This window comes from Schistocerca piceifrons, chromosome 1 (genome assembly GCF_021461385.2).
Source record: "Schistocerca piceifrons isolate TAMUIC-IGC-003096 chromosome 1, iqSchPice1.1, whole genome shotgun sequence".
NCBI lineage: Eukaryota > Metazoa > Arthropoda > Insecta > Orthoptera > Acrididae > Schistocerca > Schistocerca piceifrons.
This window is the reverse complement of record NC_060138.1, coordinates 546663563-546677641: the sequence shown is the minus strand read 5'-3', so window position 1 is coordinate 546677641 and position 14079 is coordinate 546663563. Positions and strand designations below refer to the sequence as shown.

The window sequence follows — 14079 nt, the reverse complement described above, 5'->3', positions numbered from 1 at the left end:
GACGCTCATGAAGTGGTGTGGAAACATCTGCGCAGTTTTCTTTTCTGTACGAACCTGAGTTGCTTTTACGTGTCTTCCAAACTGCCGTCATCGCTGCGGTAGTTTATTTCTCCGATAGTTAGTAGCGGGAGCAGGTACGACTACAAAAACGTCTTAAGGATGTGTCATGATTACTAGCGAAAACTAATATGAGTGAAGGTATTAGGTAACAGAAAGAAAAACTTTCCAGTAAAGATGGGTGATATATGAGAGTATGTAGTTATGAGCCGCCACCGACTTCGGTATGAAATATTGACCTACTTTGAACAAATGTACTAGAAATGCAAACTTTTCGATTAAGCTCTCAACTTAATGGACTCAGTCCGCCTCAATAGCTGAGTGGTCATTCCCCGAACCTCCTTGGTCGCATCGCCGTTGATGTCCTCGAACCCGTCGGTAGTGACCATCTCCCTGCCCTTCTCACCATGTTCTCTACCCGTCCCGCCCCTGCAGCCACCCGCCCAGCTGCCCCTCCAACGTCTGTCCATGATTACCACCGTGCCAATGGGGATGCCTACCGGGAATCCATTGCCTTACAGCCGGCACGGTAGCTCAGCGTGTTCGGTCAGAGCGCCGGTTGGCCTCTGTAATAAAAAAAACTGAGTGGAAGGATCAACAAACGAACTTGAACGAAAGTCATGTGACGTCCGCAACGACCAAACAAAACGATCAACAACGAACAAAATGAAAAAAAAAAGAAAAAAAAGTGGTCAGCGCGGTGGTCTGCCACGCCAAGGCATCCGGGTTCGATTCCCGGCTGGGTCGGAGATTTTTCTCCCCTCACGGACTGGGTGTTGCGTTGTCCTCATAATCATTTCATCATCATCAGTGGAAGGCAAAGGGAAACCACCACTGGAATCACTTCGCTAGACGTTCATGCGGTGGACCTCTGTGACGAGGCTTCCTTCATGACAAGACCTGCCGTAAGGCAAAACACAAAGTTTTTTTTAATGGACTCAGATTTCATCACTGGCCCATCGTCGGCGAATTAAATAGATGATTGATGGGGCATCGCTACGTTTTCTCGTAGTAAAACGACATTGAGGCGCATTGTGGTCCGTGATGAACACGTCGATCAGGGCCGATACACTGACCTTTAAGATTATCGAACCTCTGGATTTTTCTGTCTGTGGTCTTCTCAGAATCGAAGTACACAAAGCTCTCGTTGATACAGCGAATTGTAGTCTTGTCAGGACGGAAGACTCCGTAGGAGTAGAGTCAGGTAATACCGAGGTACAGCCCCTGCTCGACCTATCCATCTTGGACCATACCGTCCCAACTGGATGTACCCTTACATCAGCAGCATTCCTCAGCTAAACGCCATAAGGCGAAATTTGAGCCCAGACGAACTTCAGTTTGATCGTAAAGTTTACGTTTCAAATGCATTTGTGCTAACTGGAACAATATTTCATACCAAAGCCACTGACGGTTCATAACCATATATTTCCAATAACGTGGTCCATTTAAATTAATGTGACCACCTGTTGAAAGACTGAATCACTACCTTTTAAACCAGACACGTGTAGGACGAGAGGTAATGAGGTTCTGGAAGGTCTGGAGCCATGCTGACTGCAATTCTGTGGCATGCTGCCCTAGGTTTCTCGATTGAGAACCCATGGCGCGATCGAGGTAGTCTCACAGATTCTCCATTGGATTTAAATCCGGGGAGTCAGGTAGCCAGAGGAGGACTATAAACTTATCCTGGTGCTCTTCGAACCACGCACGCACACTGCAAGCTGTGCGACACGTTCCGTTGTCCTGCTGGTAGATGCCATCGTGCCAAGAAAAAAACAACCTGCACGTCACGTAGTGGTTGATATAGTCCCCGAGGATAGATGCATACTTGTGTTGATCCAGTGTGCCTTCCAGAATGATGGCATCACCCGGGGAATGCCAGGGAAGCAGTCCCCAGACTATAACGCTCCCTCCTCCAGTATGGACACTGCTGACGAATGTTGCAGGGTGTTTGCTTTCAGACGTTTGGCGCCGATGGAGCATAAAACGTGATTCATCTGAAAAACCTACCTGTCCCCACTCAATGGACGTCCAGTTGCGGTACTGCTGTGCAAATTTCAACATTCATCGTCGATGAACAGAGGTCAGCATAGGTGTATGAACCAGGAGCATGCTGCAAAGTCCCATATCCAGCAACATTCGCTGAACGGACGGTCGTTCAGGAGACACTGTTGGTAGCCCCTTGCTTCATCTGGATGGTCAGTTACTCAACAGTTTCTCGTCTATTCGCTCGTACACATCTCTACATCCGACGTTCACCCCTATCATCTATGGCCTGTTGTGTGCCACAGCTGCCTCGTTGCCGGATTTGGATAGCGCCATTTTGTCATGAGCGGAATACTTTAAAAACGGCAGCACGCGAACAGTTTAAAAACTTATCTGTTTCTGAAATGCTTCCACCCTTGGTCCGAAAGCCTATGATCATGCTCTTCTGAACGTCATGTATCACTTTGTTTCCGCATGACAATGATGGCTGCACTGTTTTTCGCTCCCACTGACATGCTTTATATTCCCTTCCACTGCTATTGCTGCCACCTCCCGTCTGTGAGTGATCACTGCACGTTGACGTCGAACGTAGGCGGTTGTACATTCATGAGACTGAAGCGCGTATCTCGCAAAAGCTTGTTTGCGGACCAATATTTAGTAGAACGTTTTTGATTCTGTTGTCACATACTTTCAGTTGTCTCATTTTTCGCTATTAGTTATGGAGTGGCCTATGACGAAGATTCTAGGTGTAAAACCGAGAGAGGTGACGCAGTGGTTAGCACACTGGACTCGCATTCGGGAGGACGTCGGTTCAATCCCGCGTCCGGCTATCCTGATTTAGGTTTTCCGTGATTTCCCTAAATCGCTTCAGGCAAATGCCGGGATGGTTTCTTTGACAGGTCACGGCGGATTTCCTTCCCTAATCCGATGAGACCGATGACCTCGCTGTTTGGTCTCTTCCCCCAAATCCACCCACCCACCCACCACTCTAGGTGAAAATAATCGTAAATGAACCAATTAGTGCCGAAAACCTAGACTGTGTGATTGCTGGACAGATTGAAAATATACCCGATGACACTTCACCCGTAGTTGTGAAACGCAGTTGGAAGGGTGACTTGTAATGCTTAACTATCGAACTCCCAGAGCAATTTCAGCCAAAACTTGGTGCATGTACACTGTATGATCAAAAGTAATACATCTGTCATTGAACATTACATTGAGTGTCTCGACCCTTCACCTGTATGACGGCTTTTCAACGAGGTGTCTGCGTGTCTCTGAAGGAATGACAGCCTATTCTTCTCCAAGAGCCGAACGTTGGGAAGTTACTGATGTTGGATAGTGAGGTCTGGAGCGAAGCTGACGTTCTAACTCATCCCAAAGGTGTTTCATTGGGTTCAGATCGGGGTTCTGGGCAGGCCAGTTCATTTTAGGAATGTTATTGTCCATACCGCCAAATTTTCGGAAAAACATCATCCACACAATTTCGAAGACAGCAAGAGCCGACAAGTGTGAGAATCATTGCACAATCTGCTTAACAGCTTATGCAAGCAATTTGCTGACGAGAATAATATACAGAAGAATGGAAAATAAAACTGAAGATCTCTTAGATGACTATCAGTTTGGCTTTAGGAAAGAGAGGCAGTTCTGACGTTGCGCTTGATACTGAACGCAAGACTGAAGAAAAATAAAGACCACCCATAGTATTAGTCGACCTAGAAAAAGCGTTCTATAGTGTGAAATGGTGCTAGATGTTCGAAATTCTGAGAAAAGTAGAGGTAGGCTATAGGGAAAAACTGGTAACAGCAATACGTACAAGAACCTAGAGCGAACAATAAGAATGGAAGACCAAGAACGAAGTGATCGGATTAAAAAGGGTGTAAGACAAAGATGTAGTCTTTCGCCCGTACTGTTCAATCTGTACATCGAAGACTTAATGAAAGAAATAAAAGAAAGATTCAAGAATAGGATTAAAAGTTAGGATGAAAGGATATAATTGACAAGATTCACTGAAGACACTGCTATCCTGAGTGAAGGGTGAAGAACAATTACAGGACCCGTTGAATGGAATGAACAGTCTAAAAGGTGCAGAACATGGATTGAGAGTAAATGGAAGAAAGACGCAAATAATGACCTGTAGCAGAATTGAGAACAGTGAGAAACTTAGCATCTGGAGCGGAGCTGACGTTCTAACTCATCCCAAAGGTGTTTCATTGGGTTCAGATCGGGATTCTGGGCACGTTAGATCATTTCACGAAGTAGAAAAGTTAAGAAATTCTGCTGCCTAGGCAGGAAAATAACGCGTGATGGACGGAGCAAGGAGGACATAAATAACAGACTAACACTGGCAAAAGGACTTTCCTGGCCAGAGAGGTCTACTAGTATCAAACATAGGTCTTAATTTGAGGAAGAAATTTCTGATATTGTGCTTTTGGAGCACAGCATTGTATCGTAGTGAAACATGAACTGTGGGAAAACCGGAACAGAAGAGAATCGAAGCATTTGAGATGTAGTTCGACAGAATAATGTTGAAAATTAGGTGAACAGGTAAGGTAAAGAATGAGGATGTTCTCCGCAAAATTGGCGAGGAAAGGAATATACGGAAAACACTGATGCGAAGAGGCGACACGATGATAGGACAACTGTTAAAACATCAGAGGGCGACGAAGTCTGTAACACCGAAACTGCAACAGAACGTAGTACATGTGTGGCTTAGAAACTGGAGGAAATGTGCTGTGTTGCTAAGACACCACCAGCTTCGCAAAGAGTGGAGTAGCGGCAGTTGGTGGTGGGAAGGAGATAAAATTTAAAGTAATCGCAAGCGCCCGATATTAGTGCCGAATCTCTTTTATTATTATTACTTATTTAATAGATAGGCTGATTTGCGAGCATCCCTGTGACATCTGAGTAGATGTTTTGTCGAATAGAACGAACAGAACTCTGTGAAACTTTCTAGGTTATCCGACGCATTTACGTTTAGAAAAGCCACCAATTTTGCTATACCCATTTTATACAGGCATCGGAATTTATAGAGGACTGTTAGCGGATTCGTGTGAAGGAAGTGACCGATAGTTAAGTGACTAGTAATAGCGGGGATATGTGCTTGTTTGATTATAAGACTTTCCTCGAAAGTGGAAACACAAAGCCCCAACTCTGTACAGACGGTTAGAACATATCTGACGGACCTCTAATAAAAAAGTAAGATTTCGTTATGATTCCTCAGAGCGTGCTTTTCAGACGGTTGCCATTGTATTTATAGAAGATAGTGCAGTAAATTTACAATGAGATGGCATTCTCAAGTAATCTATAATCTTCGAAAATAACGTTCTGGATTCTTCGAAGGGGTAGAACAGATGCGTAGAGATCGTGTTATCTGAGATGTCAGTTTAACAGATTCGTGTAGGCCGTTGTTCAGCTGTCTTATGTTTCTAATTCTGCCATCCCTGAACATACGCTCCATTGTTGGATTTGTTGTTGGCAGTATTACCTCATTTAGAAGCAGCTGCAACGTTCATTCAGTTAACACTAGATGCAAAAACGATTTGCACCTGGGTTGCGCTTCCTCAAGCATTTTACTGAGAAGTTTGCACCATTTAGCAGGTTTCATTTTCAGTAACTTTAAATGTGATCTTTAGATTAGGCTCTATTGTGAATTTTATGGACTTCGACTGAAACTACAAGTTTCTTGTCAATGTTTATTTTATTTCCACCAGAGTGTTCAGACGTTTAAACGTATTAACATCAAGTGGATTTACGTCATTTAGTATGACATGTACGTTTTGTGTGTGCGACTTCTGGGTAACCTCAGGCACTATCTTCTAGCACGAAACCAAAACACTATTTTAGTCCATGGCCCAAGGTTTTGTGGATCCTACGCCTAGTGAAAATAAATTGTGACTGGTAACAGTGAACTTATACTTTCAATTTCAGTAGGCTTCCAGCAGAATTGGAAAACTTGAATAATAAACCCCACGTCTTCCACTACAAGTTGAAAGTTTCCTTATTCTGTACAGCAAGTCCTTGCATTTGTAAGTATTCTCTCTCAGAAATTAATGTTTCGTAGTTTATTAATTCTTTAGGTTTATACATAAATTTTCTAGTAAGCGTTTTGTAAAACAGATATTGACTCGTTCTGCTAGCAAATAGCTATCAGTGGTCCCACGGAACATCATAAATAAGTAAACGAATTAAAGAATGCCAGCTCAATACGTTTACATTTGTCGCAATGTAGAAGGGCGTGAAAAATGTTAACTGCAAACCCTCATTTCTATCAGACATGCTTTGCACAAACAGAAATGCACAAATCTTGGTGCAGTACCGCAAATCAGATCACGAAGTCACTGATAACTTTAGAAAAACAACATCCCCGATTGTAAGCAAGCAGAGAGCGTGCCACCGACAAGTACACCTCATTCCACAAGATACTGTCTGTTACAAAACTGTTCACATGGAAGAGCCTTTCAGAATCTTGAACTTCAGACGTAATGAGCTATAGGTGACACTGTGGGATCAGATGTAATTGTACGTTTTTTTAAACACTTTGAACTGGGGCAGAACATAGAGGGATCGGCACCACGGGGACATTTTACAATGCGAAAATTACCATGTTCCAAACAAATGGACCATATTTGTTAATTGGCTTATGCCATACTCTTCCTTCCATGCTGATCCTTTCGGCCTGGTAGCCTAATTTTTATACTACGTTGATACAGAAGAAACGAGTCTGTACAGATATACCATTGGTTCAAAAAGTTCCGAGACTGATTTTATTCCTGTCGTATAAGCGACGTTAGCGCACTAATAACGATGGTACATTGAACTAAAACTGTAAACAACAGAAGAAAAGTATTTGCCATTTCTGTCCCGTAAACCTTGACTTTCGAAAAAAAGAAATAAACGTGTGATATTATGGTACAGATCGTTATTAACATTTATGGTTTATGATTGTACTACTGTTGTTTTATTAATATGTTTTAGAAACCATTTGTGTTATTTGCTTCATGTACGCCGCCAAAGACCTGGGGATAACGGATGGCTGAAGTTTGCGAGGCTTGAACATCACACGTTACCAGATACAAATAACATCTGGTCGACAGTCATCAACAGTATGAAGACGCAGAAGCGACACTAAATCTCCTGCGGCGATTGTCATGCGATAACATGAAAAATGAACCACTACTGTACGTGAAGTATAATTCTAAAATTGTATTTACTCTCGTTTTGAGTCTTATATTGTGCAGACACTCATGCTTCCCTTCTTCTTTTACGGTTGCGAAACATGGACCCTTAAGGCAAGAGACAAGCAGCGGATTAACGCATTTGAGCCTTGCAGCGCACAAAATGGACCGAATGGAGACCTAATACATCCATTAATGAGAAACACAATATCTCAAGGCGCCTTTCTTCTGCCGTCAATCAAAAAATTCCCCAGTACTTTGGTCGTATTGTGAGAAGAGATTGAGAAAATCTAGGGAAAATAACTATCGAAGGAAAAATCGAGAGTCGAGAGGAAGAACAGCAAGCAGGTGGATAGATCAAATCAAGATCTCCAGTCTACCTCTTCAGCAGATTCCGAGAGGGTAACCATCCAAGATGTTTTGTTCATGGAATCATAAACTCATGAGTGAACACGACTTATGATGATTGTACTGATATATGTTTTTAATGGTTGACATTCCATTGTATTTTATTATGAGGCCAAGTGCATGCGCAGAACACAACAGATAAATAGTGTTCACGTGTTTTTATTGAAAACTAATCTACTGATTTATGAGTGTCATTTAATTCCCATACCTGAAAAGAGTTTTATTTGCTGTAATTAATGGAGAAACAATATTTGCCTGAATATTCCAACTGCAACATTAGTTAATTGAATGTTATTATAAGTGCAACATACATCCCTGACCAAAAATATTACGACGAATTACGGTAAATAAACTAAAGCATAGAGCGTATTTATCAGAGGAAAAGCTATTACCAAGCCTTCCGAACTGATGAAAAGTGTACATTATAGTAGACTAAATTACTCTGACTAAAATTTGACAAGAAAATTTTGTTTCGAGTGAAGCAATTAAAACAGACCAGTCAAAGGAAACCATCATAACGACCTGGAGAGTGGTGTACTGACCACACGCCTCTCCTATCCGCATCCTCATTGAGGATGACACGGCGGTCGGATGGTTATGATGGGCCACTTGTGGCCTGCAGACGGAGTGCTTCTTTATTAAAACAGAGATCAACACTTCGCTGATAGTCTTCAATGGTCTTGAATGTCTGGCTCAGACATTATCGCTGATTGTTAGCATAACGGCGATAAAAAAAATGGAAATGTCGTGTGGCTAGGGCCTCCCGTCGGGTAGACCGCTCGCCTGGTGCAGGTCTTTCGATTTGACGCCACTTCGGCGACCTGCGCGTCGATGGGGATGAAATGATGATGATTAGGACAACACAACACCCAGTCCCTGAGCGGAGAAAATTTCCGACCCAGCCAGGAATCGAACCCGGGCCCTTAGGATTGACAGTCTGTCACGCTGACCACTCAGCTACCGGGGCGGACATAACGGCGATAAACAGTACAGATTAACACGACTACTGATAGTTCTATTCAAAAGTTTCTTCCTTCCTACAGCGCTATGTACGTTCGAATGAACGTATAGTTAGAGAATACTGAAAGCAACTGAATTCCTCCGTTTGACACAACAATTAAAAGGACGAGTAATCTGATTCGCCATTAAACTGTATTGTCGACATCGTACGTTCTTTGTAGCTTTGTATAGAAGTCCACTCTTCGCCTTTAAGGGGGTAGGACGTCAGACGGGCCGACTTGGAGCAGGAGAGGCACCACAGGACATTTTAATTTGCACTGTCTATACTTTTACAAATAAATTCATAAAACTTTGTCAGCATGACCAGGAAGGATTCAGAATTCACACTCATAGCAGTGGAAGTTCGAAAACAACGAAGTAGTTTTTTTTTACATGTGAAATTTCATCATTTTTTTCACTTACTAATGGCAGCATTTGTTGCTATAGGTACACTTTTCTTCATAAGTAAGAGAGATGGTTCGATGAATTTTGCACAGCATACAAACCATACTTAAAGGTGTATGAAACTCTAGAATTTTCCAAATCTATTAAAAACTGTGGTAAAAATTGAGGTAATTAACTATAAAATTTGTGTTTTTCCTAAACATGAAGTGTAAAACATAACAGATCATTCGTTTCTTCATAAATTAAATAAATTCTACAGTTTCATACACCTGTAAGTATGGTATGTATGCTGTGCAAAATTCATCGAAGAATCTCTCTAACTTATGAACAAAAGTGTACCTATAGCAACAAATGCAGCCATTAGTAAATGAAAAAATAATGAAATTTCGCAAGTAAAAAAGAAAATTATTTTGTAATATTTTCGAACCTCCACTGCAATGAGTGTGAATCCTGAATCCTTCCTGGTGATGCTGACAAAGTTTTATGAACTTATTTATAAAAGTATAGGCACTGGAAATTAAAATGACGTGTGATGCCTCTCCTGCTCCAAGTCGGCCCGTTTGAAGTCCTACCCCCCCTTAAGACGGCTTAAACACTGCCGGAGGCACTTTCAGCGAGGTGTCTTGCTATCTCTGGAGGAACGGCAGCCCATTCTTCTCAGAGCCGAAACCACAGAAGGCACTCACGTTGGACTCTGGGGTCTCGAGCATTCGACGTTCTAACTCATCTCAATGGTGCTGAATTGGGTTCACGCCGGAACTATGGGTAGAATAGTACATTTCTGGAATGTTATTGTCCACAAACTACTGCCTCACAGATAGTGTTTTATGACACAGTGCGTTGTCATGCTGATACAATCACCGTCTCTGAACTTTTCCTCTATTGTACGCAATACACTTTCCGTTTTCTTAAAACGCAATAAAGGTAGCACATCCTAGGCACGAAGTACACTCTCATACCGTAACACAACGTCCTCTGTGCTTCACTGTTGGCACTACACATGTTGGAAGGTAAAGTTCTCCTGACATTCGCCATATCCGAACCCTTCCCATCGGATTGACAGAGGAGATAGCGCGATTCGTCATTCCAAACCACTCATTTCCAATCACCCACTGACGGGTGACGTCGCTCTTTACACGGCATGAAGCGTCGCATAGCGTCGACTACAAAAGTGAATGTGGCTTATGAGGGGCTGTTCCACCATTGTTGTTCGCTCTTTTTAACTACCTTCCCAGGATTATTGTTCTAACTGTACTGCTGGTAGCACTTTTGAACTCACGAGTGACTTCTTCCGCTGATTTGCACGCGATTTTTTTGAATCACCTCCCGCAACGCTGGACGGTTCCTGTCCTTCAGTACATGAAGTCTGAATGCTATTAATTTATCTGTGGTTGTTCCTTCGCATTTCCACTTCATAATCACTTCACCAACAGTCGACTTTGGCAGCTATAGAGGTTAAAATGGCGCAGTTATATCTGGTACTCGGATGACATCCAATCAATAGTGCACTTTGAAAATCACTGGGCTCTCCTGACTAGTACTGTTGATACATCGACGGGAAAAGTATCGGCGTACAGGGTTACAAAAAATATCGGCTACACATTGTAAATGTACTGCCGGTTTTAAAGCTGTACATTTAAGTATTGATTTATTATTAGACATTCTGTACATCAAGAAGCTAGCAGCCTGCTTATGCCCCTTAGAGCAAGGAGTGAAGGAAAACGATGCACGTTCACGTTTGGCGTTGTTAACAATGGCAACTGCAGTTAAGTGGCACAATAAAAGGTGTCCAATGGTTCCGTCGTCCAGTGTCGTCACATATCGGATTTGTCCGCAACACTTCATGTCGACTTCCCAGTTTTTTCAATTCTGCCGGTGCCAGCGACCTAGCAGTTGCAGCGTCAAAATTATGTGGTGAAGTTAAACGTTGCAGTTTCTGTTGCTAGCGCCGAATGTCGATTGCGTCAGCATTTCTCCGCACACGTCTTCGCCCATCGCAAAGAAGAAACTTGTCTTTTAAGATTTTTGTTCATCATATTCAGTAACTATTTTTGAAGAGTGCTGATGTAAAGAAGTAGCGTGCTAGTTGCTTTAAAATAGTTTTTTAACGCAACTGGCCTGCTATTTCTTGACATCGGACACTCGTTACTCCATTCACACAGCCACCTCCCAGTGCAATCTGACAACTTCTACTGTGCCACGTATACTTGCTTCACACAGTCAGAAAGGAAGACTGGACAAGATGATACTCCACAAGGTAGTATGACTCCTTCAGACAGTGAAAGTTAAATTTACGTTCTATTATAATTTCAAATATTTATCAAAAAATGCGAAAAAATATGAAGTAAAAGTATGGCCACTCGATATTGCCATAGAGATATCGATATGTCGCTCGCATAAATATCGCCAATATTTATCGATACACGTTTTGGACAGATGCCGATACATCGAGTCTTGTCAACAGGTCTACTTCTGACCTGGCTATCCTGCTGTTTCTGCATCTCTACTGACAACACCGTATTCCCGCTTCCTTATAGACTGTCGGGTTTCCCTCTCGTGACATCTGGTGGTCAGTTCCGCATTACATGTAGGTGCCCGAATACTTTTGATCAGATTGTTACAGAAACAGAGAGAGAGCAGAGAAGGAGGCAGGCTGATTTTACCTTGAACGGAAAAAAGAAACGTGATCACTGTCCTGATAACACTGTCAGTTTTGTTGCAGATATTCTCATTTACAGAATTCTGCATTAAAATATACATTACAGAAGCAAAACCGGGGTTCCACAATAAAAGTGGACCTCAAAAACAATTTCATTTATGAAAAAGATTAAACGCTGCCATGAAGGTTTTTCAAATAGAAATGAGTAGTCAAACAGAATTTCTAACGGTCAACATGTAGCCACATAAATACATTATTTTTACTTGTTTTTCCGCCTTTTGTTAAGTTGATACGTTTGGCATTATAATTTTTATCCTGAGTGTGGGCTATGTAGCACAGGATTAACTAAAACGCCAAGTTGCGGCAGTCCCTGACGTTCGAGGCGTATTCACTATCACACATCGAGGGAACGTATACCCCAGATCTCGATAATTAGTCGGGCCCGGTCATCTAGCGCGGGCCTGAAAGCCGAGAGGTCGAGGGATCAAATCTCGGTCAGGCCAGGGAACTTTTCAGTCTGCGTTTAACCTCTCGTCTTCACCTCTTAAAGAATGTGAGGAGTCACCAGGAACGGCACGTCGTTCGCATTCATCGTTAAACCGTAAGCCTCATTTCTCCATAACCAGGGTAAATAAGGAACACACAAGTCGCCGAAGTGTCGTCCTGCTGAAAAACTTGAACCCGGCCACTGAGCCACACAAAATAAGTACTTGGTAGCGACACTCGCGTAACTCTGCAACTGGTTGCGCTCGGCTGGATGGAGCCCTGCACTTTTATCCGGACGAGCTCGCACCGTCGTAGCACGGAAGGCACGGCGCCACACTTGTCAGGTGGCGAGTACTCACCCATGAGCGCGGCCATGTCCAGCGTAGCGTCGAGTCGCGTGGTGTCCGGCGGTCGACTAGGGGGTCGAGCGCGCCGCCACACTTTATGTCCTCGGGCTGCGACGCCAGGCGCCCCGACGTGCCAGCCGCCAGCGGCCAGCGGCGCCCCTCCACCGGCCCAGCCAGGCGCCTTTGAAGCTTCCGCGCTCTCGCTTGGCTCCCGTGCCCAAAACACTGTCCAACTCACATCTACATCTACATTTATACTCCGCAAGCCACCCAACGGTGTGGCGGAGGGCACTTTACGTGCCACTGTCATTACCTCCCTTTCCTGTTGCAGTCGCGTATGGTTCGCGGGAAGAACGACTGTCTGAAAGCCTCCGTGCGCGCTCGAATCTCTCTAATTTTACATTCGTGATCTCCTCGGGAGGTATAAGTAGGGGAAGCAATATATTCGATACCTCATCCAGAAACGCACCCTCTCGAAACCTGGACAGCAAGCTACACCACGATACAGAGCGCCTCTCTTGCAGAGTCTGCCACTTGTGTTTGCTAAACATCTCCGTAACGCTACCACGCTTACCAAATATTCCTGTGACGAAGCGCGCCGCTCTTCTTTGGATCTTCTCTATCTCCTCTGTCAACCCGACCTGGTACGGATCCCACACTGGTGAGCAATACTCAAGTATAGGTCGAACGAGTGTTTTGTAAGCCACCTCTTTTGTTGATGGACTACATTTTCTAAGCATTCTCCCAATGAATCTCAACCTGGTACCCGCCTTACCAACAATTAATTTTATATGATCATTCCACTTCAAATCGTTCCGTACGCATACTCCCAGATATTTTACAGAAGTAACTGCTACCAGTGTTTGTTCCGCTATCATATAACCATACAATAAAGGATCCTTCTTTCTATATATTCGCAATACATTACATTTGTCTATGTTAAGGGTCAGTTGCCACTCCCTGCACCAAGTGCCTATCCGCTGCAGATCTTCCTGCATTTCGCTGCAATTTTCTAATGCTGCAACTTCTCTGTATACTACAGCATCATCCGCGAAAAGCCGCATGGAACTTCCGACACTATCTACTAGGTCATTTATATATATTGTGAAAAGCAATGGTCCCATAACACTCCCCTGTGGCACGCCAGAGGTTACTTTAACGTCTGTAGATGTCTCGCCATTGAGAACAACATGCTGTGTTCTGTTTACTAAAAACTCTTCAATCCAGCCACACAGCTGGTCTGATATTCCGTAGGCTCTTACTTTGTTTATCAGAAGACATTGCGGAACTGTATCGAACGCCTTCCGGAAGTCAAGGAAAATGGCATCTACCTGGAAGCCTGTATCTAATATTTTCTGGGTCTCATGAACAAATAAAGCGAGTTGGGTCTCACACGATCGCTGCTTCCGGAATCCGTGTTGATTCCTACAGAGTAGATCCTGGGTTTCCAGAAATGACATGTTCTAAAATTCTACAACAGATCGTCAGAGATATAGGTCTATAGTTTTGCGCATCTGCTCGACGACCCTTCTTGAAGACTGGAACTACCTGTGCTCTTTTC

The 14079-nt window shown here is 43.4% G+C and overlaps 1 protein-coding gene across 1 annotated transcript in view; it reads right to left on the bottom strand.

Annotated features, from left to right (window-relative positions):
• The window catches only part of LOC124786607, a 156529-nt gene extending 143966 nt beyond the window's left edge, over positions 1-12563 (bottom strand). The window contains exon 1 of the mRNA XM_047254277.1: positions 12531-12563. Coding sequence (XP_047110233.1) covers positions 12531-12546 — 16 coding nt within the window. The 5' untranslated portion in view covers positions 12547-12563. The remainder of the gene's footprint in view (positions 1-12530) is intronic.
• Positions 12564-14079: the final 1516 nt, after the last annotated feature.